The following is a 12,042-nucleotide window of genomic DNA, read 5'->3' as shown; positions in this document are numbered from 1 at the left end:
TCAGTGTCCTCAGCACCCCCAGCGAGGCTTCCCTGCCTCCCGGAGCTGATCCCATCTCTGCCCACAGCTGACTGCAGAGGGCGCTGCTGCCTGAGCCAGGGCCCCCTTAACCCTGCTGCCGTCCGGCTCCCAGCCCGGTGCTCTCAGGCGTCCTCCCCTGTTGAAGTGTTTGCTCAGAGCTCACGGCACCCCACGGCACTTGGTTCCTCGGCAGACTCCTCGCTGCAGGAGCTCTGGCTTCTCTCTTTAGGTAGGGAGGAGGTGGAGGCAACGGTGGCTTGCTCGGGAGCTCCCCAGCTCCAGTGGCCCGCTGCTGAGGGGCTCCTCATCCCTTCCAGGGGCTGCCAGACCGCCCGTTCACCCCGGCACAGCGTGGGGGGCTGTGTTTTCAGACACGGAGCTGTGTCAGCACAATGCACATCACCTGAAACAGGCAGTGCGGGGCGCAGGGGGGGTAGCACCGCCGCCAGCCCTCCCCGGGGGAGCAGTGGAAGCCAGAGCCGCAGGGCCGGTGCCATCCAGGGCTGGGTGCATTCCCAGAGCAGCCAGGCCCAGCGCTGACACCACCCACCCTTCCCTCCCTGCAGCTCTGCTGTCCCTGGGTAGGAGCAAGCGGGCAGGATCTGGGCCCTGTCCTCACCCAGGAGGCTCGGAGGAGCTGACCCGTGCCAGCCCCTGCACACTGTACAGAGCGCTGCAGCTGCCCTGGGGCAGTGTTAGACCCCATGCAGGTGACTTGAGGGCAGCCCCACAAGGCAGGAGCCAGCTCAGTGTGACAGGAGGCGTGGGCTGTGTGCTTCAGCCTCAACACGTGCATTTGGTTTAGAGGCAGCCCCTTTGCCTGCCCCTGTGCTCAGGCTCGGACCATAGATATGATGTTAATGGTGTATGTTCACTGAGTGCTGCATCACAGGAGCTTGTGCTGACCCGGAGCAAGCTTTGTAAAGCAGCTGAAAAGAAACAGCAGCTCCTGAATGCCAGTCCTGAGACCAGCAGCACAGCTTCCCTGGGCTTCCCTTATGTGCATGCTGCATCACTATTGTCATCCACAGTTGCAGGAGGTTGGCAGGCCCCAGCCTGAGAAGCAAAGCATTAGTGCATGGGTTCCAGCAGCACCAGGTGCTGAAATCACCACGTCTCACCGTGAGCTTTCAGTTTAAATCCCTCTGTAGCTGGACAGGTCTCTGGTTGCCTGGACAAGCAGCTCCACCACTTCATGCAATGGTGCCCTCGCTGTGATGACTCTCCTGACCCATGCACAGCCAATGAGCGTGCTGGGCCCATCTGCCTGGGGGCCACCACAGAAACAGGAGCTATTATCCTCAAAGTGATGCTTAGGAAGCTCTGTCATGTTTTAACTGAGCTATAGTCAACCCTGACTCAGCTGGTGAGGAACCAGGGGATGCAGGTCACAGATGACCCTGCATGGTGCAGTGCTGATGGTGCGTTCCCTCTCCCTCTGCCCAGAATAAGCACCAGGAAAAGGGGCTGGTGTTGTTTAATGACGTTCCCAGAGCGCTGCCTGAGCCCTTCTTACAGGCTCCAGGATGAAGCGGAAGTGCAGGCTCCTTCCCACCTGCTCACAGTAGGGATCGAGGACACGTCATCCCACTGACAGCAAGACAGGGCAATGGGTGAGCACAGGCCTGAGCCGCAGGCTCCATGGTCAGGGATCAGTGGGTGGCACAGGCTCCTCTGGGGCTTGGTGTGGATGTGGAGCTCCATGCTCCCGGCAGAGCATGATGCAGGGCTCTGTGCAGCAGGCATCGCTGTGTGCTTTTTGTCATCATTTCAGTGTCAGTTTTAACAGGCATAACCCATCCCCCCCTGCTGCCCCTTCCCTTGCCCCACAGGGGCGGGTGGCAGCAGGACCAGGGGATTTATTTGGGGTGGATCGTGGCCTTCCAAGCTCCCATGTGCTGAGCTTCGCTTCCCATTGCTGCAGTGGAGATGGATGCAGCTCTGGTGAGAGGTTCAGTGGTGGGAGAAAGCTCATACGGAACCAGGGAGGTCACTCACAGGCATCAGTGTGTGAGCTCACGCAAGGACACAGGGACGTGCCTGCACCCAACGTCTCCCAGCTCTCCCCTGCACGTGTAGTTGGGATCCTTGGGCATATCTGGTTCAGGCAGTGATGCAGTGCAGTGGGTTCAGATGCAGCCAGTCGTTCCAGAATGGATCTGAGGTTTCCTACATCCTGGATGAGGTTGGATTGACGCAGGTTCAGTGATGTGTCACCCAGCTCCCTCATGGACCTGGCTTCCATATCGGCAGAGGAGCTGCTGCTGGCCGGGAGCAGTGGGTGAAGCTGCAGGACCAGTCAGGCTGCTCTGGGCACTGCCATCACCTCCATCTCAACCTGCAGAACCAGGATGTCTCCAGTTACCCAGGTCCAGGAGGGAGCAGCACCTCTCCACAGCTCTTCCCTGCTTTAGAGGAGGTCTGGATAGGACCCACAGCTCCAGCCTTTCCGTCCTCTCTCCCTGGATGTCCCAAGGACCAGCCTGTCTCTTTGAGCAGGCTGTGGGGCACAGGCAGCTGCTCCCATCTCCAAGCCACAGGACAGAGTCAGGAGGGGCTGGGCTCTGCTCCCAGGGAACAAGGGATGGGACAAGAGGAAACAGCCTCAAGCTGCACCAGGGCAGGTTTAGATGGAGCTGAGGAACAATTCCTGCCCCAGAGGGTGCTCAGGCATTGGAACAGGCTGCGAGGGCAGGGCTGCAGTCACCGGCCCTGCAAGGGTTCTCACACAGCGTGTGTGAACATGTGCCATGAACTCAGTGCCATGGGTTAGGGGTGGCCTTGGCAGTGCTGGGGTGAGGGCTGGACTGGATGAGCTTGAGGCTCTTTCCCAGCCCACTCAAGCTATGCCGTGCCCCGCGGGTGCTGTGCGTGCCTCTGCTGCCGAGTCCACGCTCCCAGCAGTGCCCGGGCCCTTCCCCGTGCTCTGTGGCACCGTCCCAGGGCTCCTGCGCACCGGCTCCCTCACAGTGCGCCTGCCCCGGCTCTGCTCTGCCGCTGCTGAGCGGGGTCTGCCCGGGGGGCGGGAATAAAGTTTATTTTCCTGCCTATTTTGGGGCTGTCAGGCGTGCATTGCTGGGCAGCCAGCGGGAACGATGTGTGCTGTGCGCTCCGTGCTGCACGCTGTGTGCCGTGCGCCGCTAACTGTGCCCCTTGCGCTCCATGCTGCGCGCTGTGTGCTGTGCTCTCCATGCTGCGTGCTGTGTGCTGTGCGCTGTGCTCTCCATGCTGTGTGCTGTGTGCTGTGCTCTCCATGCTGTGTGCTGTGCTCTCTATGCTGTGTGCTGTGCTCTCCATGCTGCGTGCTGTGTGCTGTGCGCTGTGCTCTCCATGCTGTGTGCTGTGTGCTGCGCGCTGTGTGCTGTGCTCTCCGTGCTGCGTGCTGTGTGCTGCGCGCTGTGTGCTGTGCTCTCCGTGCTGCGTGCTGTGCTCTCCATGCTGCGCGCTTTGCGCTGTGTGCTGTGCTCTCCATGCTGCGTGCTGTGTGCTGTGCTCTCCATGCTGCGTGCTGCGCGCTGTGCTCTCCATACTGTGTGCTGTGTGCTGCGTGCTGTGTGCTGTGCTCTCCATGCTGCGTGCTGTGTGCTGCGAGCTGTGCTCTCCATACTGTGTGCTGTGTGCTGCGCGCTGTGTGCTGTGCTCTCCATGCTGTGTGCTGTGTGCTGCGTGCTGTGCTCTCCATGCTGCGTGCTGTGCTCTCCATGCTGTGTGCTGTGTGCTGTGCTCTCCATGCTGTGTGCTGTGTGCTGCGCGGTGTGCTGTGCTCTCCATGCTGTGTGCTGTGTGCTGCGCACTGTGTGCTGTGCTCTCCATGCTGTGTGCTGTGCTCTCCATGCTGTGTGCTGTGCTCTCCATGCTGTGTGCTGTGCTCTCCATGCTGCGCGCTGTGTGCTGTGTTCTCCATGCTGTATGCTGTGTGCTGTGTTCTCCATGCTGTATGCTGTGTGCTGTGCTCTCCATGCTGTATGCTGTGTGCTGTGCTCTCCATGCTGTGTGCTGTGCTCTCCATGCTGTGTGCTGTGTGCTGTGCTCTCCATGCTGTGTGCTGTGTGCTGTGCTCTCCATGCTGTGTGCTGTGCTCTCCATGCTGTGTGCTGTGCTCTCCATGCTGTATGCTGTGTGCTGCCCGCACACACTGCGCGGGATGCCGCTTCTCCACTATAGAGATGGGAGATCCGCGCTCCCGCCTCACCGCGCCACAACATGGCGGCCTCCGCCCCTCACGGGGGTCTCATTGGCCAGCGGCTCTGTCCATCAAGCGGTTGTCCCGGCGAGGGCCGTACGCCATTGGCTGTCGGGAGAGGCCCCGCCCCGATAGTTGCCGAGCAACCGGAGGACGCCGGAGGCGGCCGGGTGCGCAGGGGCCGTGGCGAGCGGGGCCAGGACAGGACCGTGACGGGACCGGGACCGGACCGGGACCGGGTGCGCTGCAGGGGCTGGAGGCAGCCTGGGACCGACACCCCCGAGACAACCCCGAGCCCCCTCTGGTTGCTGCGGCCCCAGTCCTTTCCTCAGGCCTTCCCCGGCCCTCCCGACCCTCTCACGGGGCTCTCCCCACCGGAGGCCGTTCCCTTCATCCCCCCAACCTCTAACTCTCCCATAGCCGGGGATCCCTGGGTTCCCCTCCCTCTTGCCCGTCCAGGCATGTAGCTCCCCTCTCCTCCCTCCAGCAGTGCAGGCCACAAAGATGGAGGTTTTACACTGGAAGCCCTGCCCTTCCCTCCATGCTGGGCCCAGGTACCTGCAGGCTGCTCCCTAGGGATGCAGAGCTGCAACGTGTTGGGGGGCAGGCACCGTCCCTGCAAGGGTTCACACAGCGTGGAGACGAGGCCTCAGTGCCATGGGTCAGTGGTGGCCTTGGCAGTGCTGGGAATGGTTGGACTGGATGAGCTTAAAGGGCTTTTCCAGCGTGGCTGGTTCTGTGGTTCTGTGATCCCCACCTCAGCTGCTGCTCACCAGCAGTTGGAGGTTTTTCCCTGCCACCCCTCACAGCAGGAGTCCATTACTCTTCTCCCTTCCTGTGGGTGCTCCACAGCCTCTGGGACACAAAGCAGGTCTGATGCATGATCCCGTGCCCTGACCCCATGCCCAGACCCAAGGAGAGCTCCAGTGTCAGCTGAAACTCCCAGGTGCTCCCAAATTACACTGTTTCTCTAATGCTGTCACTGTGTTTTCCTTGCAGAGAGAAAATCCTAGGAAGAGTCTGTGACAGCAGCAGCAGAGGGACCTCAATGATCTTTGCCTGCCACCTCATGTAAGAGATGTAGTGCCCTTGCTAGACTTACAAACACTCAGCTCACACGTCAGCAACTCCAAAGAGCTCAACTCACTGGAGCCATGGCAACAGGGGATCCAGATGTGTTCCCATCTCAGGATGTGAAGCAAAGCACCAAGCCCTTGGTGAAGGGCATGGCATCGCCAAGGAAGGCAAAGATCACATTTGATGCCATGAAGATGTTAGACCCTTGTCAGCTGAAACCTGACAGCATGGAGGCAGAAAGAATCATGAATGTTTTGGATGAGACAGCTGCCAAGCTGGAGATGAGCAGTTTGATCCCACATGTGATTGATTCTCTTGATAGGTTTGCTGATATGCTCGGTCCTGAGATCACAAGGAACCTGCTGGAGCTGCAAGAGCTTTCCATGGAAATGGAGTGCCTGCTTGCCAGCTCTGGGGAAGAGACCATGAGAACTGAGAAACAACGGGGCCATCTCTGCTTTCTAGAGCAGCGTCTGAAATGTTCCATTAGAAATGTGCTGAGACTCTTCCTGGCCAACCCTTCACTTCCCCAGGCTCTGAGACCCAAAGTCGGGGTGGGAGACTCACCAGCTGAAGTGTTTGTCAGAGCCTTCGGGGTGTTCAGGAATTTCATGCTGGAGAGACTCCTGACTAGTCCTGTGGAAGAGGAAGGAAAGATCCAGTTTGTGGCAGACATCTCCCTCCACATTAAGAAGCACACTGAAGCAATCACAGCCCTGCAGGCAAAGCTGGCAGCAGCAATTCAGAGTCGAGATGATGAGGTATGATATCGGAGGAGTATGTTTTCCAACAAAGTGTAACTGAAGCCAAACTTGGTAAGCTAAAACCTCATCCCTTGCTTGCAATTCCTAAAGAAGTTCCAGAAGTGATTTCTAACCCAGATCCTAAATAGAAAAGATACTTTTAAAATGGAAAATATAATGAAAAATGTTTATTGCATGCTGGATTACTTTAAAACTGGAATTTGGTATGTTTGGAACCTGCTCTCACCATCCAACTTGAATGACACAAGTCAGTGTGTTTCAAAGGAGCTGCAGGACAGGCACAAATTGCTGTGGTGGTGTTTGTAGCTGCCAGCACCAGTCTCCTGTCACTGCTGCTGAAAGGAGGAAAAGTCATTCCAGGGAGAGATTGCTCTGATTAAAATCCATCTTTAATGTCCGTTCTATCTTCATTCTGCTTAACCCCCCATTGCTGTGAGCTCCAGCGTGGTGACACCAGCTGCCTCAGAGCACTGGCGGTTCGTGTGTGGTTAGAGGAGGGCAGGCAGCTGAGGCACAGAGCAGTGAACGGGCATTTCCCAGGCTCCTGCTGCGAGCCCTGTGGCACAGCCAAGGCTGAGCTCCTGACAAGCACCGCTTTGTTTCCTACGTGTGCTTTTCTTTCTCCTTCCTGCCAGAGAGGACAGAGGGGAAGGTTTGTCATGTGCTCGCTGCACTGAATGGTGCTAATGGAAGCCAGGGCCTGCTTTCCCCATTCCCTCTGCTCTTTGGGGATCTGCAGATCCAGACATTTGAGATCTTGATGTGCAGCTTGGCAGCTTGGCCAGGGCATCATGAATAAATGTGTTCCACTGGTCCCTGCTCTGGATTTCTCTTGCACAGCACACTGAGTTGTGTCCCCCAGGCACTCACTCTGAGCTAACCCAAAGCTTGAGGGAGCCACGGGGCTCGCTCCACTGGCTCTGGTTTTGTCTGTTCCTCAGACAATGGTGCTGGTGGGTGTCACTATGGTTTGTTCATTCTCTGCCTTTATTAATAGGACCCCAGATGAGCAGAAGGGGGAGGTTTCCAGAGCACCTCATGTAAATCTACCTCTGTTCCCTCAGGTAGCAGTGGCAGGTCCCTCTTGCTACCACATCAGCAGGGTGGCTCCTTAGCTCTCCTGCACCTTCACAAGGGTTCCATACTCCTCCTGCCAGGCTTATACCTCACCAGCATTCCTCAGTGATATTTCTTTCCCTTGTTTTCTGGGTCTAGATTAGCAAGAAGGACAACGTGATCAAAGACCTCAAAACCAGAATTCAAGATCTGGCCAAAGACTCCAAGATCAGCTTCCAGAAGATCAAGGAGGAAGGAGAAAACCAGCAGAAGGTGGAGCTGCAAGCCTCCCAGAACAGGTGTGCTGGGCTGCAGCAGGACATTGAGCAGCTACAGGAACAACTCACTGCACTTGTGGCGGAGCACCGAGTATCTGAGCTGGCGCTCCGGAAGGTAAATGGGAAGAGGGCTCTAGAACAGGAGATGGAGAACTTGGAGTGTTGCTGTCAGGTCTGGCTGCTGTAAGCAGTGGCTCAGCTCCTGCTGGCTGCTGGCAGGATGCACATGCTGTTTGTCAGAGCTTACCTGCTCTTTCCTCACGCTCTGCTGGTTCTGGTGGCAAGCAACCCTGCAGTGACAGCAGTGGAGCAGCTCCCTCACCTCCTCCTGCTGCTGCCTCAGCTCTGAAAACACCTTCATACAGCATGGAGGGAGCTGGGCTCAGGGCAGGGTGCAGAGCTAGAGGTGAAAGAAACGAGGGTTTGGTGCAGGGTAAGCGGGACAGACATAATATTGGCTTTAATAAAGCCATCTTTAGAGGTGACGTAGTGTTCAAGGTTGAGCACAGCTGATTCTGGGAGCTGAACAGCTCCTGATCTGCCTGGCTCTCGGCTGAAGACACAAGCCAAGGATGGGGTTGAGTCCAATGAGGGGGAAATGTAATTGATCCCAGTGCTGAGCAGATGCAGGAGGAGGAAACAGGAGCAGTGGGCAGGACATGCTGGTGACACAGAGAATCCAGAGCTGGAAAAGGGGCGTTATTCCCCCTCAGTTTGCTCCTGGTGGGTATTTACTCCAAACAAGTGCAGGGTAGCACACATATGCAATAGGATTCTCTTTCACTCTTGCTTTGAACCATGCAGGCTGGCAGTGGGGCTGGGCACTGACAAAGTACAGTTCCCAAATCTCTGCATTTTAACCTCCTTTAGTGGAGTGGTTTTATCAGGCAGCTGCTCCCAAGGCTCCCAGGCACCACAGTGTTTGCTGGGGAGTTGCTCAGCTCATTCCAATGCTCAGGCAGGCACATTTCCTGACCCTAAAGGTCTCTTTTCCCTGTTCATTAGGACATCCTCTAGCCCTGGGTGGCCCAAGACTGCACGTGTGGTTTAAATAGCCGATGTGTGACCTCATGAGGGCCTGGGAGCCCTTGGGACACCCTGGGTCACTGCCATACAGGAAGCACTTGTGCTGGGCTCTAGCTGACCTTTCCCTTGATGGTTCCCTGGAACACAGGGGTAAACTGGTGTATCTGGTAACTGCAGTATAGCCTGCAGTGTTTTACCGCTAGAATTACCTCTTTGTTTTAAAAAGCGCCATTTTCTGAGTTCTTTCTGTCTCACTTCCATGTTTAGCAGGTCTCTATTGCTCTGATTTGAGGGTGGTTGCCCCAGTTTTTTGATGACTTGCCACATTCCATCAGGCATGTTCATCCCCTGCTGCAGAATTCACCTTTCAGATGTGTTTCAATCCCTGGCTCCACGCTGTAAACCAAATAAGGCCCTTTTGGCCTCAGGGAATACCCCATGAGAATCCCAAATGAGGGCACACGGAGCGTGTGGCAGCTGGAGGAAGCTTGCCACAAGGAGGAGGTGTTACACTCCCATGTGCTGGTACTGGGGCTCAAAGCTATCCTGTTCTCTAGATCAGGCTACTCTTTCCCAGGGTTCAGGCCCCTGCAAGGAACTTGTCTTTTGTTTCAGAGGAAATGCAGATTGGAGATGGAAATTTGGAACTGGGTCCAGAAATATGACACAGACATGGCAGAAAAACAGGTATGTGCTTTCAATGCTGTGCTCTCCCAGGAGGTGACACATTCAGGTGGATTCCTGTCCCCATGGACACGTGGCTCTTCCACGGGTGGCTCTGGAAGTGAGGGGCAGTTTTCCATCCAGAAGCAGCACAGGTTTTATGTTTGTCCCACCTGTGTATTCAGGATGTCTCTGCTGCTTTGACTTTCAGTTACACCCGCTGCTAAATCCCACTGTATTTGGAGCAAAAGGGTTGCCAGGTTCTGTCACACACATCCACCTGCTGCCAGGGGATAGTGTGGCTTCAGTCCTCAGTCCTGCCTGGTGTCCAAGTCACACTCCTGGTTCTGCTGCCACCCCAGGGAGATGTGCTGAGACACCAACCAGACTACATACCACTGGTCCCAGCTGAACCACAGCAGGCTAAGGGGCACTCAGCACCCCCAACCTCAGCTCTGAGAAGGCCCTGCTTGTTTTCCTGTTCTCACTCTCTTTATGGAGGTGGGGAAAAGCTGCTGGATTACTGTCAAAGCCAAATGTGGGGAGGGGCCTACAAGCTGGCTGCTAATTGTAGGAGATGGTCCCTCTTGTCAGCAGTTTAACAATGGGGTTCTTTCCTGCTGGGTGGCACCATGTCACAGCATGTTAGAGGCAGCACTCACTAAGGCACCACACATCCACTCTGCTGGTTCCCCTGATCTTCCACCTCCCTGTGGCTTCCTCAAGACCATTAGGAAAGGCATAAAATGCTGCTGAGCTAGGGAGGGCAGTGCCACCATGGAAACTGCCTTTCCCAGGCTGCCATGGCCTGGCTTTCCACATGCTCTCAGCAGTGAAGAGCAGATGAGCCACTCATCTAAACATCTTCCCAGCAGAGCTAGTAGCTCAGGCTCAGCCTTACCCACAGTGACACATAGCTCTGTGCAGAGCATCTGCAGGAGGATGCTCAGGTCCCAGCTGAGGGTGGATGCAACACAAAGAGAATGACGAGAGTACCGTGAGGACCTGGTGTCTCAGGAAATTCCTGGGTGCTGAGCACCTTTTTGAGTCCTTTTGGAAGGATTCAGCTCTGCTCCCAGTCGTGGCTCTGCTTGTGTTTGGGATGGGTTTAGGAACCCTTACCTAGGGATGTACAGGGAGGAGTTGCTGAAGGCTCTCACAACTGCTGTACCTGGTATGTGTTCTCTTGCTAGGCTGAGTATGAGGAGATTGATGCTGCCTATGCCGAGGAGAAGGCCCAACTGTCCCTGCTGACAGAGAAACATGCTCTGCTTCTCCCGGAGTACACACAGATCGAGGAGGAACGCAAGATGCTTCAGGAGAAGGAGGAGGAGGCTTTGAGGGAGCTGAACACCAAGAACCGCGCTGCTGCCCGCATCCAGGCGCTCTGGAAAGGCTACTTGGTCCGGCGCCTCTACAGGCCAAAAAAGAAGAAGGGTAAGGGCAAGAAGGGCAAGAAATAAAGCACAAAATCTGTTCTCCTTCCTCCTGGCAAAGCTGCTGACTCTGCTGAGACTGAGTGCCTCCAGGCAAAGCAATAGATTTGAGAGAGCAGGCGCATTGAGGGCTCTAGGGCTGGGGCTGCCCCTCATAGCTGGAGCATGTTGGAGCAGCGGCATGAAGATAGAGCTCACCACTCGAGGTCTGGCTTTGCTGTCTCTGCAGGGAGGAGGATGTCTCCTGATGGAGGGACTGGGCCAGGAGGGCAGGTTCCTGCCTTGTCGCCTTTGCTTCACTCTCTCCTTGCTTGTGTTCTTACTGAAGGTGGCAATGAAGCCGTTCCTGGGGGCAGGATGAGTCCCTTCACCTGGCAGGGTTTCTGCTGTGTGGCTCTGAGAGGCTGTGCCCCTCTGTGCAGGATGTGCAGGGACAGAAGTGCTGACCAGGCAGTTTGCAGTTGCAGGCAGCCCAAGGGGGGCCGTGGCACAGCCCAGCTCGTGTCCTGCTCCCTGCCCAAGGCAGCAGCCGGTGCCGGTTGGGTGCCGATCCCTGCTCTGCAGCAGGGGCTGCCCCAAGCCTGCTGCAGCCTGTCCCTCCCGCAGGGCATGGCTCGAGTGCTTTGGCTCCCTTCCTCTCCCACCTCTGTAGCACCGTGACCCCGCAGAGCTCCGCACTGCTCTGCCCTCCAGGCCTGAACCTGGGCAGCTGTGTCCTGTGCCTGTCCTTCCCTCGGGAAGCCGGGCTCTCCGCCTTACCACACAGGCACCGCCGCTCACCTCGGTGTTTAAGCAGGCCGGCTCCAGGCGTTTCTGCCCTCCTGACTTCCATGGCCCTTCCTTGCTGCTCTCTGCCAGGGGCAGGGCAGTGCCGCCCTTGTCTGCCCCTCAGCCTCTGCTCCACCTGCAGCACAAGGGATGAGGTGCTTCTCACCACCTAATGCAAGCTGAAGCCTCAAGTAGCTGCATGAGGGGGTTTTAATGTGGTATTAGAGAGGTGTTGGAGCCGGGCACAGCCATGGCTGCTGTGGGCTCCATGAAGAGCTTGGACCTCCCCGTGCCGCAGCGGGTCACGAAATGGCGGCGGGGCCTTTTCCCACCCCGCCGCCAGGGGGCGCCGGCGCGGCCTCGCCTCAAGCGCCCTCCCTCCCCTCCCCCTCCCAACCCCCGTGGCGCGGCGCGGCGCGTCACGTGCGGGCGGCCCCGCCCCCTGCCGGCGCGGCGGGTCTATGGGGAAGGCGGCGGCGCTGTGCGGCAGCCGCGGGCTGGTGTCGCTGCTCAGCGCCGTGCCCTGCCTGCCCCGCCGGGACCTGCCGGCCATGAGCGCCGAGCCGGGCGGCCGCGCCACGGCGGCGGGGGCCGGGCCGCCCGCCGCGCCGGGCTCCGACACCTACAAGGGCTGGCTCTTCAAGTGGACCAACTACCTGAAGGGCTACCAGCGCCGCTGGTTCGTGCTCAGCAACGGGCTGCTCAGCTACTACAGGTACCGCGGGGCCTGGCGCGGCCGTGTCCTCCGCGCGTCCCGGGTGCGGGTCGTG

General features: G+C 57.6%; 2 protein-coding genes across 3 annotated transcripts in view; both read left to right on the top strand.

Annotated features, from left to right (window-relative positions):
• The first annotated feature begins 5,418 nt into the window (after positions 1-5,418).
• IQCD (IQ motif containing D) lies at positions 5,419-10,531 on the top strand. Its single transcript, XM_005141680.3, has 4 exons — positions 5,419-6,042; positions 7,261-7,494; positions 9,021-9,092; positions 10,262-10,531. Exons 1-4 carry the CDS (start codon positions 5,431-5,433, stop codon positions 10,529-10,531), a joined length of 1,188 nt encoding a protein of 395 aa, XP_005141737.2. The 5' UTR covers positions 5,419-5,430.
• A 1,202-nt stretch (positions 10,532-11,733) lies between these two features.
• LOC101868402 (oxysterol-binding protein 2-like) overlaps positions 11,734-12,042 on the top strand; it is an 80,189-nt gene continuing 79,880 nt past the window's right edge. For both annotated transcript variants that reach the window (XM_034068357.1, XM_034068356.1), the window contains exon 1: positions 11,734-11,987. In XM_034068357.1, coding sequence (XP_033924248.1) covers positions 11,734-11,987 — 254 coding nt within the window. The remainder of the gene's footprint in view (positions 11,988-12,042) is intronic.

Source organism: Melopsittacus undulatus, chromosome 12 (assembly GCF_012275295.1).
Source record: "Melopsittacus undulatus isolate bMelUnd1 chromosome 12, bMelUnd1.mat.Z, whole genome shotgun sequence".
Taxonomy (NCBI): Eukaryota; Metazoa; Chordata; class Aves; order Psittaciformes; family Psittaculidae; genus Melopsittacus; species Melopsittacus undulatus.
The sequence above is the reverse complement of the archived record's forward strand: the minus strand, read 5'-3'. Positions and strand labels throughout refer to the sequence as shown.